Source organism: Python bivittatus, unplaced genomic scaffold, assembly GCF_059951505.1.
Source record: "Python bivittatus isolate LINGU-HERP-01145 unplaced genomic scaffold, Pbiv_v1 ctg000180_np1212, whole genome shotgun sequence".
Classification (NCBI taxonomy): Eukaryota; Metazoa; Chordata; class Lepidosauria; order Squamata; family Pythonidae; genus Python; species Python bivittatus.
The window spans coordinates 1,293,857-1,314,499 of NW_028277047.1; the positions used below are offsets into that span (position 1 = coordinate 1,293,857).

Below are 20,643 nucleotides of genomic sequence, written 5' to 3' on the forward strand. Positions count from 1 at the left end.
ATCACTATTAAACCCGCCTCCCAGCCCTACAAAGTGAAATAATAAAAAAGGAGGAAAAAAAGGGGGGGGGGAGACATGACAAAAAGAGAGAGAAAAAAAAAAAGTCTGCAAAATCTAAGCTCAGAAAAGGGAAGAGGACGATGGGTTGAAACCCCTTTTTCAAAATTTAATTGCCGCTAATCGCAATGGAATTATTTACAATTACTGAATCAGCAAAAGAGACTGTAAACATATTTTTCTTCTCTTTCTGGCGTTAAGGTGGGACCTTCATTTCGGAGGCGCGAAAGACAAAAGTTGCCGGCAGAGAGGCGCAGGTGAAGCTCGGAGGAGCAGGTCTGCTTCCAGAAGGGACGGGGGGACACCTGGCGATCCAAGCTCCGGGGATGAATTTGACACGCGCCAGGCTGTTCCGCAAAGAGGGGAGCAGCGCTGGGGGCGCCTAAGAGTTGCAGGTTAGGGAGGGACCAAGAGCGGGGAGGGGGCATCTGGTGGCCCTGCTAGACTTCTGGTCCTTCGAGGGGTGTGGGGGTGGTCTTTTTCTGCAGGGGGGGGAATCCGTCTCCTGCGTCCTAAGCTTAGCCTAAATTTTAGGGTGGATCCCCAAGAGGATGAGATATTCGGCGTAGATCGGAGCAGGCTCTCGGGTTCGCTTTGCTGATGGGAGTTTGCTCCCCCCCGCAATTTTCTCATTGGCTGAGGAGTGTTCCCTTGGCTTAATAATGGGGGGGGGGGAAGCGTCCATCCTGTCCGTCGTGCGAAGGGAAGGAAGGAAGGGCTGGGCGGACCGTGACCGTCTGCGCCGGGCTGCCAGAAGAGCCAGTCGCCTGGCCGAAGTCCAGGCGGATGGGGAAGGGGGTGGAGAGAAAAGAGAATTTTTTTCCTCCAAAGGCCTTTTCTCCTCCTCCCTGGAGAAGGTGGGACGAAGCCGAGATTCCAAGAAAGTCGCTGCTCGGAGCCGAAACGGACTCGGCCAGGCGGGCGGGGGTCCTCCTGTCCGGTCAGATCTCAGGTGTGGATGGAGGAATCCGGATCTCGCGGTGCCCTCCGCCGGAGACTCTCCGTCTCGGGTCGGTGCCATCAGCGTTGGCCCTTCAGGATGGAGCGGTGGGCGATGAGCTCTGTAGTCCTTTTGGCTCACCCCCCAAGAGGTTCCCAACGGTGGTAGACCCGATCCCCAGGGGATCCCCCCGCTGCAGCTCGGGCCTGGATCTTGCAGATCTCCAAAGAGCTGGTGTGCCGGGTGATGCCAAACGCATGTGCCTGGGGACTGTGGCTTCAGTTTAACCCCTTCCTTCCCTCTCTGGTGTGTCGATTTTCCAATCTGGGAGCGCAGCAGTCCTACCCCCCCCCCAAATTGCCTCCAACCCTCATTAAAGCCCATGAAAAAGTTTGCAAGAGAACACGAGGGGGAGGGTTGTTCGAAAGGGGCATGGGGAAGGGGGAATTAACTTCATTCTCTAGGTGAGCAAGGAAAGGCAGGGCAAGACGTCTTGTCTGGTGGGGGGGCATTTCCAAAAGCACAACCCATTCCCCCCCCCCCCGTTGGGACCTTTCCCCGTTTCTCAACGGCCCACTCCTCCCAGGCCAGGAGGAAGGAAAAGCGTTTAAAGAGTTGATTCCCTGCCTCTTGCAGGAAACTGGGCTTTAGAGCAGGGCCAGTGCGGTCTGAACCCCAAAGCTTCTTCCCACTGAGGAGGCTGCCCTGTACGACCCCCCCAATCTCGGCTTGCCTCCCCACGAGGCAAGCAGGCAAGGGCAGAGAAAAATGAGGGCAGACCCATTTCGGGTTTCAAGCTTCCCAAGTCTGACTTTTCAGATCTTGGAGGGAAGCATGACCTGCATCCAGAAACTTGGGAAGGGGGCCGGGAGAAGAAGAAAGGAAAGGGGTTGGAATATTTCAGAATTCCTCCACTTCCTTCTATGGGGGTAAGGAATTGCCTTCTATAATTACTTGGGGGGGATTCCTCTTTTTTTCCCCCCTCTCTTTCGCCTACTTTTCATTTCAGTCTCTCTGGCGGCGGGGGGACGCTGAGAAAGGTGGTCAGGGAACCCGTGGCTTGGTCAATGCCGCAGGACTACAATGCCCATCAACCCTGGCCAGCATGGCTTATGGTGAGGGATGCTTGGAGAGGCCATTTGGCAGCATCTGGAGCGTGTGGGTCGGCCCCCTCTTTCCCCAAGGACCAGGACATCGAATGGATGGGGTGTACAAAGTTAGAGGTAGCTGAATTTTGGCTCGGACCGCTGTCTCACTGCTCTCAACCCGACCTTCACCGATGCCTGCGAGAAAATTGCCTGGGGGGGGGAATTGGGGGGGGAGGAGACGCTGTGAGGATGAGGCCCCCCAAAGTGGCTGTCTTCTCGTCTTGAATCCATCCCCCTTGAACCGTCCATCTCAAATCCGTCCACCTCGAATCCATCCATCTCAAATCCATCCGTCTATTCCCGAAAAGCAGCATCCTGGCCCTTCCGATTCTCCGAGCTCCGTCGCTCGTGGCCGGGAACGGGCCGGTGCAGGAGCAGCTTCCCCAACCTGGTGCTCCTCGGTTGGACCAAACGGACGGAGGGGCGTGGAGCCCACGCTGGAGAGGAGGCAGCAGGAGAAGCAGCCCGTCTGGTGGGACTCCGTCCTGGGAGAAGTCTTGGGGGCCAGTCAATGAGGAAAGCGACCCGTGCCCGGGAGAAGCAGTTTTTCTGGGAGGCTTATGAGGAGGAAGAGCAGAGAGAAGAAGGAAACGGGGCGGTTGGAGAGTGGGCAAGAGAATCAAGCAGAGATGGCTCCTACTTTGAGCTCCAGACCTAAAGGAAGAGAGAGGAGACAAGAGCAGAAGCGCATCAGACCTCGGAGGTTCCTGGCTGGCCGGCTGGCTTTTCCCACTAAAGGACAGAGGCCGGGAGGGGCTGGGGGCCAAGGACATGCAGAGAGGCCAGTCTGGCTGGGATCTTGGGTTCCAAATAGCTGTGCCCCCCGCCCTCCCTCCCAGCCCCTAAAATCCATCCTCCTCCTCCCTTTCCATCTTCCTACAACAGAGCGCGAGGTCTGCAGGGCCAAACCTTGCGGCCGGGGGTCTCCCTGGCTTCTCCGTCCCCAAATCCCCTTTTTTAATTTGACAGCACCCCAACATTCCAGCAGCCAGGCCTCTGAACGCAAGGGCTGTGTAAGGAACGCCATCTTGCCCTCTCTCCAAGGGCACCTAGACGAGGGCCAAGGTGGTCGTGAACCAACGTTTGCTCGGGACCGGAGTAAACTTACCGGCGTCTCCCTTGGTGGAAGAGAAGGCCTAAAAGTTGCTTTGGGTGGTGTGGTTTGCTTAAATAAATTGGGCTTGGCGGGAGGCAGAAGATAATCCACATTTATCTATCTACTAGACCAGTGTTTCTCAACCTTGGCCCCTTGAGGATGGGTGGACTTCAACTCCCAGCAAGCTGGCTGGGGAATTCTGGGAGTTGAAGTCCACCCATCCTCAAGGGGCCAAGGTTGAGAAACGCTGTACTAGACCCCGATTGCAGCTAGGAATTGTGGTTGGGGGAGATGGAGTCCTTCTGATTTGGGTTTCCCAGCCGTCAGAGAACCCCCCCCAATTCTCCTGGTCCCCCTGCCATCAGGAAAGAGCGCACAAATTGCCCCAAATTGGCGGGGGGGGGAAGGGGGAACCCCAACAACCCCTTTGAGCAGAGTCCGGGGTTCAGAAGAGCCTCAAAACCATCAAACTTCCCAAGGATTGCCCTGGGGAGCTCCTTGCCCGGACCTCTCCACGGGACTGGAAACACAAACGCACATACACATACACACCGACAAATACAGAGAGAAACAAGACACAGGAGAGATCCACAACGACAACGACAACGGTGACGAAAACCAAAAACGAGGGAGGAAAGGGGGGAGATGGGAGCTCTTCAGAAGATTCAGGAGGTCATCTTTACGGAGCCACTTTGGCCAGGCGGTGGGGGGGGAGTATCACACGGGGCCCCCCAAAGCGAGACAAAGGGTGGGAATGGCTTCCATGCATTCCTGGAGACCAGGTGGAGGATGATGGGGGAAGGGGGGGAGGAGGACAGATTGCAAGACGAGCCCCCCAGGATTTGGGGATCTCCTTTGCCCCACGAGAAGACGGACCGTTCGCCTGATCCAGGATTCCGTCACGGAGGTGCTGCGTTTTGTGGCCCAAGGCAGTGGGGCGACTTTAATTGTCCCCCCACTTTTGGATTCTGCAACTGCTGGCCAGAGAAGACGCCCCATTTCGAGCGCTTGGCTCGGGGGCTTCCGGCCCCTTAACGCTGACTTAGAACGTGGTTGGCGCACGGTGCCCACTCGCTCGCTCTTGGGGTGCGGGCCCGGTTAAAATGCCGTTCGTGCAGGCGGCCAAGCTCGCATTGCAGCTGTCCGTCCTCTTAAAGCAGCCGCAAGCCGAGCATCGTCATTCTGGGAAGCTCATTTTTTAGGTTTATTTTTGGGGTGGCTGTTCTGAGGGTCTAAACTCTCTCGCTTTTAAATTTGCAGAGAATTGCTTCATCAGTTAGTGGCAGAATTAAGGGACGAAATCAGTGTTTCTCAACCTTGGCAGCTTGAAGACGGGTGGACTTCAACTCCCAGAATCTCCCAGCCAGCATGGCTGGCTGGGGGATTCTGGGAGTTGAAGTCCACCCGTCTTCAAGCTGCCAAGGTTGAGAAACCCTGGATTAAATTCATTAATCCTGCAATCAATCAACTGCTTCATTCTGGCCGCAGGAACCAATCGAGACCTTTATGCACGGGACAGCGGAGACCGGCAAGACGGTCTTGAATCTTCCACAGCCTGGGAGAGTTTCGTGTGGACCCGGAAACCAAAAATCCCACAGTCGGATGTTCCAGGAGCTCGGTGGAGCAAAGGCACGGAGGGTCGTGGGGACGGGGACGGGGGAATGGAGAAGCCATGAGAAGTTTTGCGTTTGCACAAACCGGTTGACGGGCGCCACTAACCACCGTGTCTGTCAAACCAACACCACCCAGACGAGCAAAACACAGCGCAGGCAAGAGAAATTGTGAGAAAAGCACAGCCCACGGGCGTTCACGGGGACGACAACAACGAAGTGTAGACGGGACGGGTCGCAACCACGTGAAATGGGAGCCGAAAGCACGGGGCCACCAAATTTGCAAGGGGACCGAGTTTTCTTTCTTTTTCGTGGTGGGGGAAGAGGGGAGGTTGGGGGCCCGAGGCTCCGGCTCCGGCTGCCGCGTGCGAGGGTGGCGCACGTGTGCGTGCATGCTTGGGGGGAAGACGCAGAGAGAGGAGACGGCACTTCACCAGACAAGAACTACAATCCAGAAACTCACAGCACATCCAGAGAAATGCTATTTCACGCAGACGTCATGCAAAAAGTGCGCAACTCGGATTCACATGACGTTGGGGTTGGCCTTTCCGAATCAAAGGAAGGAGGAGGAGGAGGAAGAGGAAGAGGAGAAGGAGAAAAAATACTTTACTTTTTGTTCATTCCAAAGGATGCAACTTACAAGGGGGGGCGGAGCTAGGTCTCCCGCGACAACGAATGATGGCTTAGCAAGAGTCGTCTCAAGATATGATTGGCCCCCTGCCGAAGGGGGGGTGGGAATGCGTGGTTTCAAGCAGCAGAGAAAGAAAAGGGGGAATTTGGTTTTCTTCTTCTTTTTTTTAAAAAAGTGTGTGCTTTCTAGACAAAATCAATAACTCCCTCCACCCCCTCTTTTCTTTTTTTAATCTTTTTTCTTTTGGACAGAAACGGTTTAAAAAAAAAAGACATTGATCCAAAGAAAATGACATTGCTACTTGCACATTAAAAGAGACAAGACAGAAACATTTTAACCCGAACATATTAAATTCTCAGCACCCAGGATTTCTTTTTTTGGGGGGGAAGGAAGGGGGAAATGGGGAAGAAAGACCAGGTCATGCATTCAACGCTGCAATGGGTGAGAAAACCCCATCACGACATAGCTTGGTAGGCGAGCCTCCTCAAAGACTTATATTTTTGACAGCTTTGCATTTTTTGCTGACTTTTTCACGACGTTCTAGTTCTGACCGTGATGTAATGTGGGGTCTGCCTTGGACAGCTCTACATAATGGGCCATGTTGGAGCGAACGGGGGCAGCTAAGACTGCAACAGGTCCCAAAACACCGCACTACGGCTATTTATCCATTTATTACAGGTCATCCTCGTTTAGCGACCACAAGTGTTACCCGCAACTCGGTCGTTAAGCACAGCAGTTGCTAAGTGAAACCACGACTCTGCTTATGATCTGGCTTTCAGCTTTCCTCGGCTTTGCCGACCCGCGAAGGCCGTAAACGCGAGGACTGGCGGCCGAGTGACTTTTCCATCACCGTCACAACGGCGGTGGAACGAGGCGGTCGCTAAACGAGGGCTCCCTGAAATGATTCCAACAGCCACCCAACTCCAAGGGATTCTGGAGATCTAACAGGAGGGGAATCATACGGATGCACAAACACGCGCCACCCCCAGCACATTGCCAACTCTGTCCTTTCCTGGATAATATATTCCCTTAAGAAATGAAAAAGAAAAGGGGCTACCTAAGGGGGCCATCTCCCTCCCGCCCTGCAGAAAAACAAAAGCACAGAAATTCCCACTGGGAGGGTGTTTCGATTTGACGGTAGGTGGAAGCAATAACCGAGCGGGGTCATTTGGAGAGACTGGCCCGTCTGGGAGTTGCAGGGGAGACAGAGGGATAACTAAACGATCCCCACAACTGGACGGGGACCCAGGTGTTGCCGGTTCTCTGTCCCTTCCTATGGCTGCCAAGCAGGGAGATGGGACTTCAGAACCAGCAAGGCTTTTTTAATTTGTCATGGCTGGCTGGGGAATTCTGGGAGTTGGAGTCCACCCATCTTAAAGGGGCCAGGGTTGAGAAACACTCAACCGAGACGATCCTCTCTCATCTTTTTCAGGAATCTGCCTGGCAGTGGCTTTTCGGGAATCAGCCAGACCGAGGAAGGGGCTCCCTCCGGCCGCTGGAAGAAGCGTGCGGCTTCATTTCTGGCGTTCCGCCAGCAGCCGGGTTGGCTAAAGACCCACCTGGCAGGCAGTGGTTCAGTACGGCCGGTTGGCGTCTTTCGGGCGTTTCAGTTGCACTTTCAGTCGCTTCATCCCGATCTGGAAGCCGTTCATGGCCTGGATGGCGGCTTGGGCGCTGGCAGGATTGTCAAAACTTACAAATCCTGCAGCAGAGAGAGGGGAGCAAGAAAGAGAAGGGCCAAGGGCCCACTGAGACCTCCCAGCTGAGGGCAGGAAGGGCCCTGCGGGTACCGAGGTCGTGCAGAAAGGCCTTGCTGGGGAAAAAAATTGGGAGAAGATTCAGTTTTGGTGGAAAGCAGAAAGTCCTATCTGCTTGAGATCTTAGGGCCAAAAAAGGGGTCTCTTTAAAGGGCACGAGGTGGGGACCTATTGCCCCTGTGTATGTCCTATGATTAGGATAAAGTACCCAGCCCTCCTCATTTTGGGACAAAACCAGGGCATGCTCCACACACGTTCCTCTTCTCATATGAAAGCAGCTCCAGATGGTCTGGTGCCCTTCAGTTGGAGAAGATCTGGTTTCGACGTCTTCGTTGGTTTGGGAACTGATTTAGGCACCCCTTCGTGCCCGCAACGCCTAACCTGTATTCCAAACCGAAAAAGGTTGGCCTGACTCCCACCCAACCCTCTCGGGTGTAGGAACCGGATCTCCGGTGATGGTCATCCTTTGGGCCCGCAGAAGGACAGACGGTGGGAGACCTCTAGGGTTAGGACTCGCTTTCGAGATCTTCCCGCGTTCCCCTCCATACCGAAGCATTTACTCTGATTGGTAGCTCGGTCGACAAAGACTTTGGCCGAAATGACGTTCCCAAAGGGGAGGAACATCTGCAGGATCTCGGAGTCGGTGAATTCCTGCGGCAAGTGGTAGATGAAGATGTTACAACCCTCGGGACCTGCAGAAGAAAACCAAGTTCTTTCTGTATTCTGTATTTTATGGATATTTATGGCTTTAATGGTTTTGTAAGTCGCCCAGAGTCCCCCATTGGGGGGAGATGGGCGGGGAGAAATTTGATTAAATAAGTAAGTAAGTTGTTGGGCAGGAGAAGGAGGGACGGACGGGGAGCAGCCGGGGCTGGGGAGAGGCGGTTGGAAAATGTCCTCATCTTAACACCAACGACGTTTGGAGCATTTCTCCATCAGGTTGTGAAAGATTTCTTGACGTTGTGGCTGAGACCTCCCCTCTGTCTCTTTGCCATGGCTCTGCCCTAAAATGCCAGCTGCGGTTATTTTAGAGGAACATAAAATAAGCCAGCAAAGGCAGGCTGAGGCGTCTGCTTTTCAGTGCAAGGAAAGGGACCTAAAGTGTAGGAAGTTGGAGGTGCTGGGGATCCCCACTGTTGCTCGGTTGTGGAAAACAACAACAACAACAACAACAACAACAATAATAATAATAATAATACGCTTCTTTTTGCAACCGCTTGGAAGAAAAACCATGAATGTTGTGCAGGACCACTGGAGGGATCGAGCGCAGGGATGCAGACATGGAGCAAATTATTTTAAACACCCATTAGACCAGTGTTTCTCAACCTCTGGTACTTTAAGATGGGTGGACTTCAACTCCCAGAATTCCTCAGCCAGCCATGCTGGCTGAGGAATTCTGGGAGTTGTAGTCCACACGGGTTAAAGTGCCCAAGGTTGAGAAACACTGCTCTAGAAGTTGGCAGCCTGGCCGTGGTTGCCCTACTTCTCTCCCCCGGCTTCCGTGTGCCCATCGGGGAGGTGGCCAGCAAATGATGTGACCCTCCCGCAAGGATGGGAGGAGATGTGCTGGAGCGCCGTCCCTGCGGTTGTTCGAGCAGCACCCCAGCTAGGCTGAGGGTTTGCCGCAGGGCAGAGTCCGGCCAGAGAACCGTCTGGCCGGCTGACCCCGGGGTGCTCGCTCCCCCCACCTACCTTCTCTCTGCTGCGGGGGAGCCTGCTGGGTTATTATGGTGGCGGGCTGCTGGGGGAAGGCTGTGCTCACCAGTCCGTAGGCAGCAGGGTAGGCAGCTGTGGGAGGAAGCGCCGAGCGTCACGGGCCGGTCCTTCGGGAGCCGGGGAGAAATCACCGCCTCCCAACCCGGGCAGACGGCGCCTTTGCGGGTCGCCTACCTGTGTAGTGCTGCATCCCGGCGTACGCCTGTTGCAATGGATCCACGGGGGCTGCCGAGCTCTGTGCTGTGGCATTGGGGATCGGGGGGTGGGGGGCGGATGGGAAAACAACACACACTTAGGAGGGTCGCCGGGGTTCAGAAGCGGCCGGGCGCTCACAGCAAGGAGAGCGCGCCCGGGGCGGGGGACGGCCGGGGAGGACCCAGCTGGCTTCTTCCTCCGCATCTGAGAGTCGGAGGTAGAATGCCTCCCCCAGGTGGTTTCTTTGCCAACCGCCTATTTCCCATTCTGCTTTGGCAAAGGCCCTGAACGAGGCTCCGGATTCAAGCTCGGAGCGTGGCCAAGCCGGACCCCCGGCGAGCCCAGGCGGTTGGCTGGCAAAGAAACCACCTGGTCCTCAGGTTGGGTGCTCTGGGAAGGGGAGTAAACAGGATGCGGGGGCGGCGGGCGGGTACCTGGAAAGGGGTGGACGCCGTTGGTGTAGATGCCCTCGGAGGCCGGCTGCCCCGCGCTCTGCGTGGGCACGGGGCTGTAGCCGTTGACGCTGAGCGTGGCTGGGATGGCAGAGACCGGGGTAGCAGCGATGGTGGGCGGCGTGCTGCTTCCTGTGGGAGGGAGGAGGGAGAGCCCCGCTTTGTGGCCGCAGGCCCGCCCCTTCCGCAGCCCCCCACGGGAACCCGGACGCGCGGCGGCTGTCCCACTGGTGCGGCGGGCGCGGGGTTCGAGATGGCCGGGCCGGGGATTGGGACCCCGGGAGGGAGGGCGGGACGGCGGGCGGGCAGCCCCGGCCTCCGGCGGCCCCCGCCTCTGCCCGCCTTACCTGAGGAGGGGGTGATGGGGGTGGCGATGAGGCCGTTGGGGGCGATGGCGGCCATCTGCTGCATCTGCGCGGCAGCCATGGGGCTGAGGTAGGCGGAGTGGGCGGCGACCAGGGCAGCCTGCTGGTGCATGAGCTGCGGAGGGAGAGAGCGCCTGAAGCCGCAGCCCCCCGCCCGCCCCGGCCCGGCCCGGCCCGCCCCGGCCCGCGGGAGGGAGCGGCCCGCTTACGGCCTGCGTGTAGGCGCTGTACGCTCCGAACTGCAGCGCGATGGGGCTGAACATGCCCAGTTGGTTGGCCACCTGCTGCATCCGCCTGAGGCCCCGCTCCTTCTCCGTGTCTGCGAACTTCACCACCAGGCTGGAAGAGGCTCCCTGGGAGGGAAGCAGCGGAGAAGCGTTGGGAGGGGGCCGGCCGGGGCTCCCGGGGGGGGAGGTGGGGAGGTGGGGGGAGGGATCTTTCTCAGGAAATTGCAGGGCGGGGGGCTGGGTGGGCGTGTAGCCCGCCTGCCTGCCTGCCTTCCCTTCCCTTCCCTTCCCTTAACTTCTTCCTTCCTTCCCTCTTTCTTTCCCTTCCTTCCTTCCCTCTTTCCCTCCTTCCTTCCATCCATCTTTCCCTTCCCTTCCCTTCACTCCTTCTTTCCTTCTTTCCTTCTTTCCTTCTTTCCTTCTTTCCTTCTTTCCTTCCTTCCTTCCACAATTCTCCTGCCGTGTTTCCACGCCCGCAGCGAGTGTCCAGCCACGCTTTGGTGGGTGTGCATTTGGGCTCAGAAGAACCCCCCCCCCTCAGCATCGTGCTGAACCCTCATTCCCTTTACCAAAGCACAAGAGCAAGGCTGTGCTTGTTTTTCCAGATAAGTTGGCTGCTTTATCTGGGGGCCTTGAACAAGCTGGGAACTCGGGAGCAGTTCGTCCTATCGTTCGTTATAGTTTGTACCTGGTCAGACATCCAGCTGCGAAGGGAGGCAGAACTACCGAGGCAGGCCCCAAAATTAGCCACCCGAGCCAAACACCTTTCTTGGTGAAAATTGGTGAACTCTTTTTTTTCCCCTTTCCTGCACCCCACTGACAAACTAGCATTTCTTGCCTTTTAAATCCATGCATGGCACAGAGAAGGTGCAATAGGACGATACGGCCACCTGAGGGCAGCAGAGTCCATGAGAAAATCCCCTTATTTCTACAGCTCGCAGAGTTTAAAATTAAAGCCTGGGCTGGCTGGAATGGGCGAAGGACTCACCGGCAGCGTGCGGCTCCCGTGCAACGTGTTGATGGCTGCCTGGGCTTCGGCGTGCATTTGGAATTTCACAAAGGCACAGCCTGATGGAGAAGAACGGGGAGAAAACAAGAATAATCAAAGGCGGGAGCGCGTTCCGCAAAACCAGAGAGAAATGAAATGGTGCCAGGGCTAGACCCTGGACACACTGCAGGACGGTGAGGAACTGCATTTGTTCACACTTTGCTCTGTGCGCTTCCCTTTTCTACATATTTATTTTTTTATTACATTTGCACGCTGCCCATCTCCCCCAGGGGGTGGCTCACGGTTAAAACCAAAACCCCACGAACAATGAAAAGTCATCCCAGATAAATCATTGAAATGAATCGATTAATTAAAGCCAGACTGTAAAAAATAGAGAATACATATGTAGAAAAAAACAACTCAGTCCTGAAGAAAACGAAGAATTGCTTTCTTTCCTACTAGGCACCACGTTCTGGCGGGATGGGAGGTTCCTTATAAAGTGGAAAAGTTTCCAAGCTGGGCATTTTATGCTTCTAAGTTGGAAAGGTGATGATTTAGAAATACTCTAGTGCACCCATCTGCTGAGGGAATAAAAATTAATCCACCCCACTTTTACATTTCCGCTTCGGGATTTTTGCAGAAAGCAAACCAAACTCGTTTTTCCTAAAGCGAGCGTGCAGACATAGCTTTCCAAGCATCTCCCTTCATCTCCCTTTCAGGTGCTCTCCTGAAAGCTCGCTCGGTTTCTCCAAGCGGCAACCGTTTTAAACCTGACCAAACTCTTAGTTTGACAAAAAGGGGGCTTAAGGTACAGTGTAACTCCAAAAAGACGCCAAGGCGCACTTTAAAAACTGCTAGAGTTTCTATCCATCCCGGGTTTTCTTCCAGAACAGCGGATCACAGAGCAAGGAGTTGCTGGGTCAACCTGGAAACAAGGAGCCGGAAGAGGAGGAGAGGGCACGGCGGCCGTCCACCCACCTTTGCTCGTGCCATCTGGACCTCGGAGCACCGTGCATTCATCGATGTTCCCAAAAGGCTCAAACATTTTCCGGACGTCTTCATCCGTTTGTTGCTTGCCCAGCATCCCTACAAACAGCTTCCTGTCTTCTGGAAGACAAAGAGACAGGAAGGGACTCAGAGAAAGGACTTTGCCGATGACCAGTCCTCTCCTCTGATCGGTAGAGCGAGAGAGGCTCGAAATCTTGGGCGGCCCGTGCTAAAATATAAAACAGAGGCCCTCCTAAAAGAGCCTAGCCCATCAACGGGTCGGGTTGGTCCACCCACCCCAAAAGGTGGAAGGAAATCATACCTCCTCTGCTTTCGCTGTCCGCTGGCTTCACCTGGATCGGTCGGTTCATCTGGAAGAGAAGGATGAGGATTGAGCCCAGAGCATCAGGTTTGGGTTATCAGCTGGTGATATGCCTCAATGCCACGCTTGGAGAGAGCTGACCTGAACAGCCCTGCCTCATTCTCCTTCCTGCCTTCATCAGAGCCCGAATCTTTTTTAGAAGCTAAAATGGACGGAAGAGAGCCTTGGGCTGATGCTAGAAGGGCCATCCCCAGCTGGCCTTTCTGGAGGCCTTCAAAATTCCCAGAACCAGCTGGCTAGGAGGGGTGGGTGTCCTTGTCGCCCAAATCCTGAAGGCAGCAGGCGGGGGGAAGTTGCCTTGGGCTAACTTTCCGGGCCGGCACCACCCACATGCAGCATTTTCCAAAAAGGCCCCTTCGGCGGTGTGGGTTTCTTTGAGCCGAGGGCCGGTTGCTTTTTCAAGCAAAGTGTTGGCCGTTGTGTCAAAAGCCAGGCAACACGGAGTGGAGGAAGGCCCCCTTGCCAGGAGAGGACAAGTGAACCAAGGAGAACATCATCTTGAAATGTCCACTATGATGATATTGTGGTTATCCATATTCTCCCTGGCTGGCCATCCCCACGAGGAAGAAGCATTCGAGGGGGCAGAGCACCCCAAAGGGCTGCACTTCCTCCTCGTCTTTGGCCACTGGTCCAGCCCACCCTTGAGGAAACATCTCCTGAGGATGCAGTTTCAGTCTGACTTGGGCCATCGCGGGGACGTCTCCCCAGAGAGGGTCCAGCTCGGCTGTTTGCCAGCTGGCGACCCTCGGGAGAGCACGGAGAGCTCCCGTCTCTTCGGCTGGGGGCGCGCCACGTCACGGGAGAGGCGGACCGACCCCAGCTTCCATCTTGCTTTTCCGCTTGGGTGGGCCGGCCGGCCCTGCAAATCGAGGAGCCCCAGAGCGTTTTCTGGGGATAAAAATGAGAAAGAATAAAATGGAAAACCACCAAGAATGTTGGTGGTTTTCCTTCTATTTCTCCCTCTGACTTTCTTACTTCAGAAAGACTGCCACGTGTCTCTCTTGCCACTGAATCCACCTTTGCGGCACATCAACAAGGCTTGCGGGATCTTAAAGATGAGCAGAGGTGGGTCTCTTTGGCGGCTCCAGATCAACACGCCTGGCCTTCTTTTAGAAGCTAAATCAAGGGATCTTCTACACAGCCTCCCTTCGGGCTGGGCTATAAAGTCTCTGGGACTGCAATTCTGTTCTCTTGCACGCCGCCACGGTTATGAAGGCGAATTAGCCCGTATCAAATGATCACGTGCCGTGGAAAACCAGTTTAAAAAGGTACTAAAACCAAAGCTCCTTTATCAAAGCCCTAAAGAAGGCAGTTTTGCCGGCGCTGAGTCCCCCTGAATTTATTTGCATTCCTTCTGCTCTGGCTGACTTGCTCCCTGAGCTCCTTTCTGAAAATTAAAGGCTCTGCTCTCTGCTTTGGCCCTCGCTAGAACTCTCTCTGCTTGACTGCCACGCTGGACAATGCGCAGTTCTCCCCTTGGAAGCCATGTCTGCTGCCAGTCCCCCCAAATTAACAGTAGGGTTGGGGTTTTTTTTGAGCTGGGTGACCTATAAAAAAAGTACAGCACAGGCCAGAAAATAGGTCCTACGTCATTTATGAAGGAAAGAAAATCCTGCTTGAAAAGGAAGGCTTCGCCACCCGCCCACCGGAACCACAGCCTTAGACATGAAAAGATTGCTCTCCCACTTAGCAGATGTTTCCCTTTTTACACCCGCACACGCACGCACACAGACCTGTGAATTAAGTTCCTAGCAAGGTAACCCTGAACTCAAATGAGACCACAGAGGTAACCCTCTGAATCTGGTGGGGCAGTCAAATTTTTTTTTTTTCCCCTGGCAAATCGACCCAGATTTTATTGAGAAGACGTTCTTTCATATTAGTTGCTGGGTGCGCGGGCCACATCCTGTGTGCAGTTGGGGGACATTGAATCGGGATATTCCAGAGCTGGAAGAAGTTGCAAGAAAAGAGGAGGCTGGATTTCTCTCTCTTCCTCCTCCTCTCTTCCAGGGAAAAGCCTGAATTGGTTCTCTCCCCATAAGATTAAGATTTGGGGACATCTGGTGAAAAGGAGCAGTCCTGGGGCTGCGAGTTCCACTGGAGAACTTTCCTTCCTTCGGCCCTTATAACAGAAAACCCCTTTTTTCTACTTGAATGCAAAGCGGGCGAAATCGGCGAGTTCTTCGCACAACCCTTTGTTTAATCCGTGGGACTCCTTGCCACAAGGCGGGGCAGCAACTATTAACCGAAGGAGGCCTTGGAAAAGGATGGAAGACATTTGTGGAGGGGGAGGGAAACGTCAGCCAGGATACACTCTCCCCACCCAAGATTAATATAAGGGAGCCAGGAAGGGAAGCCAAATACAGTTTTTATTTTTATTTTAACCCCGTAGGCCTGGGCTCTGCTGGACTCGCTGGTCCAAAGCCATTTTCCGGCCTGGAAAAGACGATTCTGCAAGTCTAGAGAGCGGGCTAACCTCCCCGATTTGGCATCATGGAGGCGGAAATTCAGCAAGAATTTGGCACGTTTGAGAAAGGGGGTTGGACTATGTGATCTCCCAGACCCCTTTTAATCCTCCAAGACTCCATGATGTGTTTCCTGTGATGACGCAAAGCCATTGGGGGACCTCATTTCGTCCTCCTTCCCCTCCTCTGCACAGTCTTTGAGGTTTGGGGGGTTAAAAGCAAAGCACGCCTGGAAGGAGGTGGCTGTTACGGAATATTCCCAGCCATTCCAACTGCTGAAGGGGGAGGCCACCCCGACCCCGGATGAAAGACGGGGGAAACTGCAATGGAGGCCTAAACCAGGGTGCTCGGCCAAAGATGAGAAGCCAAAGGCCTCGAGATCAGATGGGATGGGGGAGGGAGGCAGAGGATGAAATGAACCAAGGGGGTTGCGCAGAGTCCTTTGGGTTGGTGGGGCTGGGGCGGGAAAAATGACAAAGAAGCCAGAAATGCCCTCTGCTTCGGTCTTTCTGTTTTCTCTCCTGAGCCAGATCAGGCTGAGCAGTTGGGGAATCCACCCCCAAGTTCTCCCTGAGGCTTTGAAAAAAAGAGAGCAATTTCCAAATGTCTTCTCTACCCAACCTCCGGAGACCTTCGGGTCGGTCGCAACAGCATCCTTTCGTCGCCGCCTCCTTCGGCAAGGAGAGGACGCGAAAACTCCCTCCTGCCTATCACAGCCCAAGAGGCAGGGATGAGGATGGGGTTGCCATGGCACCCCAGGCCTGTATCTTTCTTCGCCTCCGGTTGCCAAGTTATGCCCTGTTGCTACGGTAACCAGAGCAGCGGACAGGACCAGTCCTGACTCTCGCTGCCTTTCTCCTCTCTGCCACTCTGGATGCTACTGCTATTATTATTATTATTATTATTATTATTATTATTATTATTATTATTATTATTATTCCAGAGAAAGGACATTTCTCAGGGGCATTTCCCGCGTCTTCCATGACTTACTTTCCCCCAACAAGCTTATTTAACCGCTACAAACCCCTCGCGGTTTCTTTCCAGATCTAATTCGAGCCGATTTGACGGCTGCTTTAAAAAGTCAACGCGATGCAAAGCAGAGAAAAGAGACAGCCTACGCTTTCATAACAGACCAAGGCAGGGACAAGTGGAAAAACCGAGGGGAAATGTGCATTTTCTTTGGCCGGGGGTGTGGGTATGGAGTTAAGTTTGATTTGATTTGTTTTCAGGGCACCGGAAAGGCATTTGTGGTCTGAAATGGCAGGTAAAAGGAACCACAGAATAAAAAGGCAGGGAAGAAGGGGCAGGGAAACTGGAGGAAAATCTGTATTTATTTCCACTGATTTCCTGCTCTGAGTTTCACAGAAGAGGAGGGTCGGAGTCGAGCCCGCTGGACGCACGTGCAGATTTTTTAAAAAAATGGTTTTAAAAAGAGCATTTATCCCATTTCTACCGTGCCAGGGCATGTAAGCAACATTTTAAAAAAAAGAAAGCATGGCAGAGCCTTGCCAGAAAAAATACCCCCCTCTAGCAAATCACAACTCCAACCCCGGGGGGGGGGGGAAATCCGAGACGGACGATATTAGAAAGCGAACGGCGCAAAAGTGACCGAAAACCATCAACTTCTGAAAGGCTGTTCCCTTCCCCTCGTCATCACCTGCTAGGAAAAAAAAAATATTCTGTGTTTCTTGGGGGGGGGGGGGCTTGAAAGAGAAGCGAGGAAGCAGATGCCCGGTTGCTACGGCAACTGGAGAAAATATTCCATAGCAACCACCCACTCATCTCTCATTTATCCCCTCGGGTTGCCATGGGAACCGTGCTGACATCATCACTTATCTCTATAAACAATGACCAGGAGAGTTGAGCAAAGGGGAGGAGAGGGGAGATGGGGGGGCAGAGAAAAGAAAAGGTGTGCCCTTTGCTGGCTCTTGGGGGTGGAGGGGGGGGAGATTGTGTTAGGAGACAAACAGACAAAAAGCAGGTTTTTATTTTTTTCTGAAAGAGAGACTCTCCGCTCGAAACTCAGCCCCCCTCCCACCCCCTCTTCCCCAGCCTTTTCCTCCGAATATTTTTATTTTAAACCGGGGTTAAGTTGAGGCGCAGATTCAGCCGGGGCAGGCCCTCGAGAGGGAACCCCGGAGAAAGATTTTCCCAGAGGCCAAAGAAAACCCGAAAGGATACCCAGCGAGATTAAAGTTGGGAAGCCGAAAGATACAAAAAGTGCGAAGAGCGATACGAAGAGTCAAAGAAGCAACTTTTGATCTTCGGCACAGCAAACAAACTTATCCTGTCCCCTCCCGCATTAAAACGGCCGCATCGTTCCCTTCTCCCCCTGCCCAAACCCTTTTCAACCAGCCCAACCGTCAATCACCAATGTATTCCCCCCTCCCCATTTTCAGCAAAAAGCCCACCAGAGTCTTTTTTAATAAAGTACTTGTGGTCTGATCCTGGATCAGTTTTGCCATTTCTACCCATTCCATCCTCTTTGCCATCCGGATTTAACCCCTTTGGGGGCACTGCTCCAAACCAGGTTCCCTCGGCTAACTCGGTTTGCCACGGGGCCCTTGGGCTCTGGTCCCTGGGCTCTGCCAGGCTGTTAAGGGGGCAAAGGAGAGAGAACCGCCCTCCACCTGCCCCAAGCCCAGCCTTATGGGCATTTCAGCTCCAGCGGAAAGAGCAGCCTTGGGGTCATTTCCCTCCGGATGTGGGAAAGCCCAATTTCCACCTGGATTCGGGGACCCAGCCTGGACTTAGCATCTGGAGACACCCTGCTTTCCTTTTTATTTTATTTTAATTTTTTGCAGAGCAAAGCAAGTTCCTAGTCCCTGAGCTTGCATGGAAAAGATGTGCTGGCCGGGTGTTTGGGGAAAGCATTGCGGGTCCAGCGTGGCGTCTAAGCAGAAAAACAGCAGAGCCCTCTGTCCCTCTTGTGCCCCTCTGAATTTCTCTTCTCCTCCAGCGCCCGCCGCTCCTGGCAATCTTGCCGCTCGGGCTCGAGCAGCCTCCTCGCCTGCACTTTGCCCAGATGGTCCATAAAACCACCCGTATGTTTAGGGTCCAGGAAACGGCCTGGCGCCTCTCCCTGCCCAGCGGCGGGTGGAAAACAGGCCGCCCTGTCGGGCTCGGCTGGCCTCTGCCGGCCCCCTCCGCAAGGTGGGAAGAAAAGAGGAGGACGGGTGGGGGGTGCGAAACAAGGCACGAGGCGAGGGGCCTTGTGCCCGTGCAGGGAAAAATAAAAGCCCTGGTAAAACCGGGCCAAATTCTGCCCCAGAGCACGGCGGGCCCTGCTGGGGAAGGGGACGGCCGAGCCCAGATGTGTTTACAGCTGGCCGTCTTGGAAGAGTCTTGATGGCGGATCCAGACCGCTAAAGAAAATGGAAGCTTCGGGGGGTTGGAGGGGGATTAGGGGGGGATTAGCCACATCACGACATCGGTTTAACGTGGCTTTGCCATCTGGACCTCCAGTGCGCCCGTTGTGGCAAGGAGAAAGGAGTGGGGGGCGTTGTGCCCAAGGCGCCTTTGGGGAGGCGAGAGGGAAACAGCCCCTCCGTGGTTTGGCTCCTGCTCCCCGGCGCGAACGAACGGCCGCCACGTCTGGACTCGCCTCTTCCTTCGGGCAAAAAGGCCCAGGATCACATTTTTGGAGTTGATTTTTTTCCCCAATTTTTTTTTAAGGCAGAACGGGTTCGGGGCCTGTTTTGGGATGCCCCCCAAAGGCCAGGCAGAGGATGCCCTCTTGACCCCGCCCTGCCAAGGAGTCGGCCACTGACATCTTGCATGCGTGAATCCTTTCCCGCTCGGTGCCCCCCAGCTGAGGGGCAGGAGGGTCCTCTGAACGGCCAGCCAGCCCGGCCTGAGATGGCTTCACGTGGGCAAACGTGGCACGCTGCCCGTGACACAGGAGAGCATGTTTCACATTTCACTTTGGCAGATGGCCCAACCAGGTTAATTGCTGTTTTTCTGGGCGGGATGGGTCTGTCAACCCCGCCACCCACATACCGAGGACAGGTCTTCGGGGCGCAAATCCCCACCCTCACAGCTTGGGGGGGGGACTTAAGTCACTGCACAGCACTGCCTCGTTAGCCCCAATCCAGCTTCATGCAGCCAGCTGGCAGCTGGGAGATTGAAAGGTATACTTCTCCTGAATATGGAGGTTCTATTGCAGACGTGTCCAAAAAAACAGAGCAAGAAATAATTCCCTCTTGCCTTGTTTTCTCGGAGAGCCCCCCCCCCCAATCCGGCAGCAATGCCACCAGCCTCTGGGATTGCTGAGCGCATCTCCTTGTGCTCTGACGGCGCCTCCTTGCCTGCCGCCTGGGGTGGGGCTCGAGATCAGAAGGCGAGGGTCTGGGTGTCCCCTTCTCTGATCCAGCTTTGCCTGCCCCCTCCCCTTGGCCTCGGCTTCCCCAAGACTAAATCTGGGGATAATCCAGCCGAATCCCAGATCTCCTGGGATCCCGGCATGCTGTGCGTGCCGAGAGGGAGACGGTGCAGATTTGCACCGTGGTTCGTGGAGCATCTGGTTCCAGGAGAGGGTGACGTGGCCTTCGAGGTTAGAGGCTCCAGCAAGGAGGAGGAAGAGGAGGCAGAGAGACCAGGATACGGCACGGACAGACCAGAATCGCAGAATTACTAGTCCACCGAACACTCCTAAATTATCAGCCAAGCCCCAGCATCTTCCTCGTGACCAGGCCACATCCAGGCTCCGGCTGGAAGCCGCTTTTCCGATCCTTGAACCCATTCCCCAGAGATGGCCGTTTCTAGACCGCATCCTTTCCCTGGCCAGCTAAGGTGGAGGCGGGGGCTGCTTTGGTTAAAAGGTGCCAGTGTAAAAATAAAAATATTGGAGATCTCCATCGTGGGTGGTGGAATCCCAGCACGGAGGGTTGCTGAAGGGGAGCAGACCGGCCAAGGGAGGAAGGGAGATCTGGCCAGACCGAGGCAAAGCATGGAGCTCCCACCTGCCACGGTAGTCTATCTGAGAATGCAAGACGTGGAGCCTTTCCTCTGAGGCAGCAGGCATTTAAGGAGCTCCGTGGGGACTTTGGGCCAGCAGCTCTCTTACAGCCCTGGTTGTTACATTAATATATATATATATATATATATATATATATATATTCCTTTTTGTTAATTAAAAAGCAATAAAAATAATTTAAAAACCAACATTCCCCCCCCCAGGAACAAATTCATAGAGAACGCAATCAATGGCTATCTGCCACTTAGTGGAGCCCCCAGGTGTAGAAGCAGTCTACCTCCAGAGGCTGGGGAGGGGAATAAGAGGAGATACCAGGCTGGCTGTGCGGCTGGCAAACTCCCCGAGGACCAGTGGGGAAAAAGGACTGTGTGTGGGGTGCATCTCTGGGGGTGCCTCTGGCTCCCCTAAGATGGCTTTGAAAAGGAGGAGCAGAAGGAAACCTGGGCTGTGATTTTCCCTTGGCAGGCAGGGTCTCCCCACCCCCCTGGCAGGCAGCCGAGGGCGAATTTCAAGCCCGACACGAGGGCTTGGCACGAGGCTGCGCCAGGGGGCAAGGTAGGGCTTGCAGCTCTGGGACAGCTGGCGCGACACCTGCTCCTTTTCACGGTCCCGCCTTGGGCAAATAGCTGGCAGGAAACCCGAGCGAACCGAACGG

At 54.7% G+C, this 20,643-nt stretch overlaps 1 protein-coding gene and 1 long non-coding RNA gene across 2 annotated transcripts in view; one reads left to right on the top strand and one right to left on the bottom strand.

Annotated features, from left to right (window-relative positions):
• Nucleotides 1–230: 230 nt before the first annotated feature.
• The window catches only part of CELF3 (CUGBP Elav-like family member 3), a 29,212-nt gene continuing 8,799 nt past the window's right edge, over nucleotides 231–20,643 (bottom strand). The window contains exons 3-13 of the mRNA XM_088137178.1: nucleotides 12,492–12,540; nucleotides 12,161–12,289; nucleotides 11,183–11,262; nucleotides 10,177–10,320; nucleotides 9,950–10,082; nucleotides 9,585–9,734; nucleotides 9,130–9,195; nucleotides 8,932–9,027; nucleotides 7,788–7,931; nucleotides 7,042–7,184; nucleotides 231–2,799 (exon numbers count right to left, since the gene is read on the bottom strand). Coding sequence (XP_087993304.1) covers nucleotides 7,057–7,184; nucleotides 7,788–7,931; nucleotides 8,932–9,027; nucleotides 9,130–9,195; nucleotides 9,585–9,734; nucleotides 9,950–10,082; nucleotides 10,177–10,320; nucleotides 11,183–11,262; nucleotides 12,161–12,289; nucleotides 12,492–12,540 — 1,119 coding nt within the window. The 3' untranslated portion in view covers nucleotides 231–2,799; nucleotides 7,042–7,056. The remainder of the gene's footprint in view (nucleotides 2,800–7,041; nucleotides 7,185–7,787; nucleotides 7,932–8,931; nucleotides 9,028–9,129; nucleotides 9,196–9,584; nucleotides 9,735–9,949; nucleotides 10,083–10,176; nucleotides 10,321–11,182; nucleotides 11,263–12,160; nucleotides 12,290–12,491; nucleotides 12,541–20,643) is intronic.
• On the top strand, nucleotides 9,801–13,908 carry LOC148216348 (uncharacterized). Its single transcript, XR_015795515.1, has 3 exons — nucleotides 9,801–9,832; nucleotides 11,129–11,376; nucleotides 12,071–13,908. It is a non-coding gene; the product is annotated as an uncharacterized LOC148216348 (long non-coding RNA).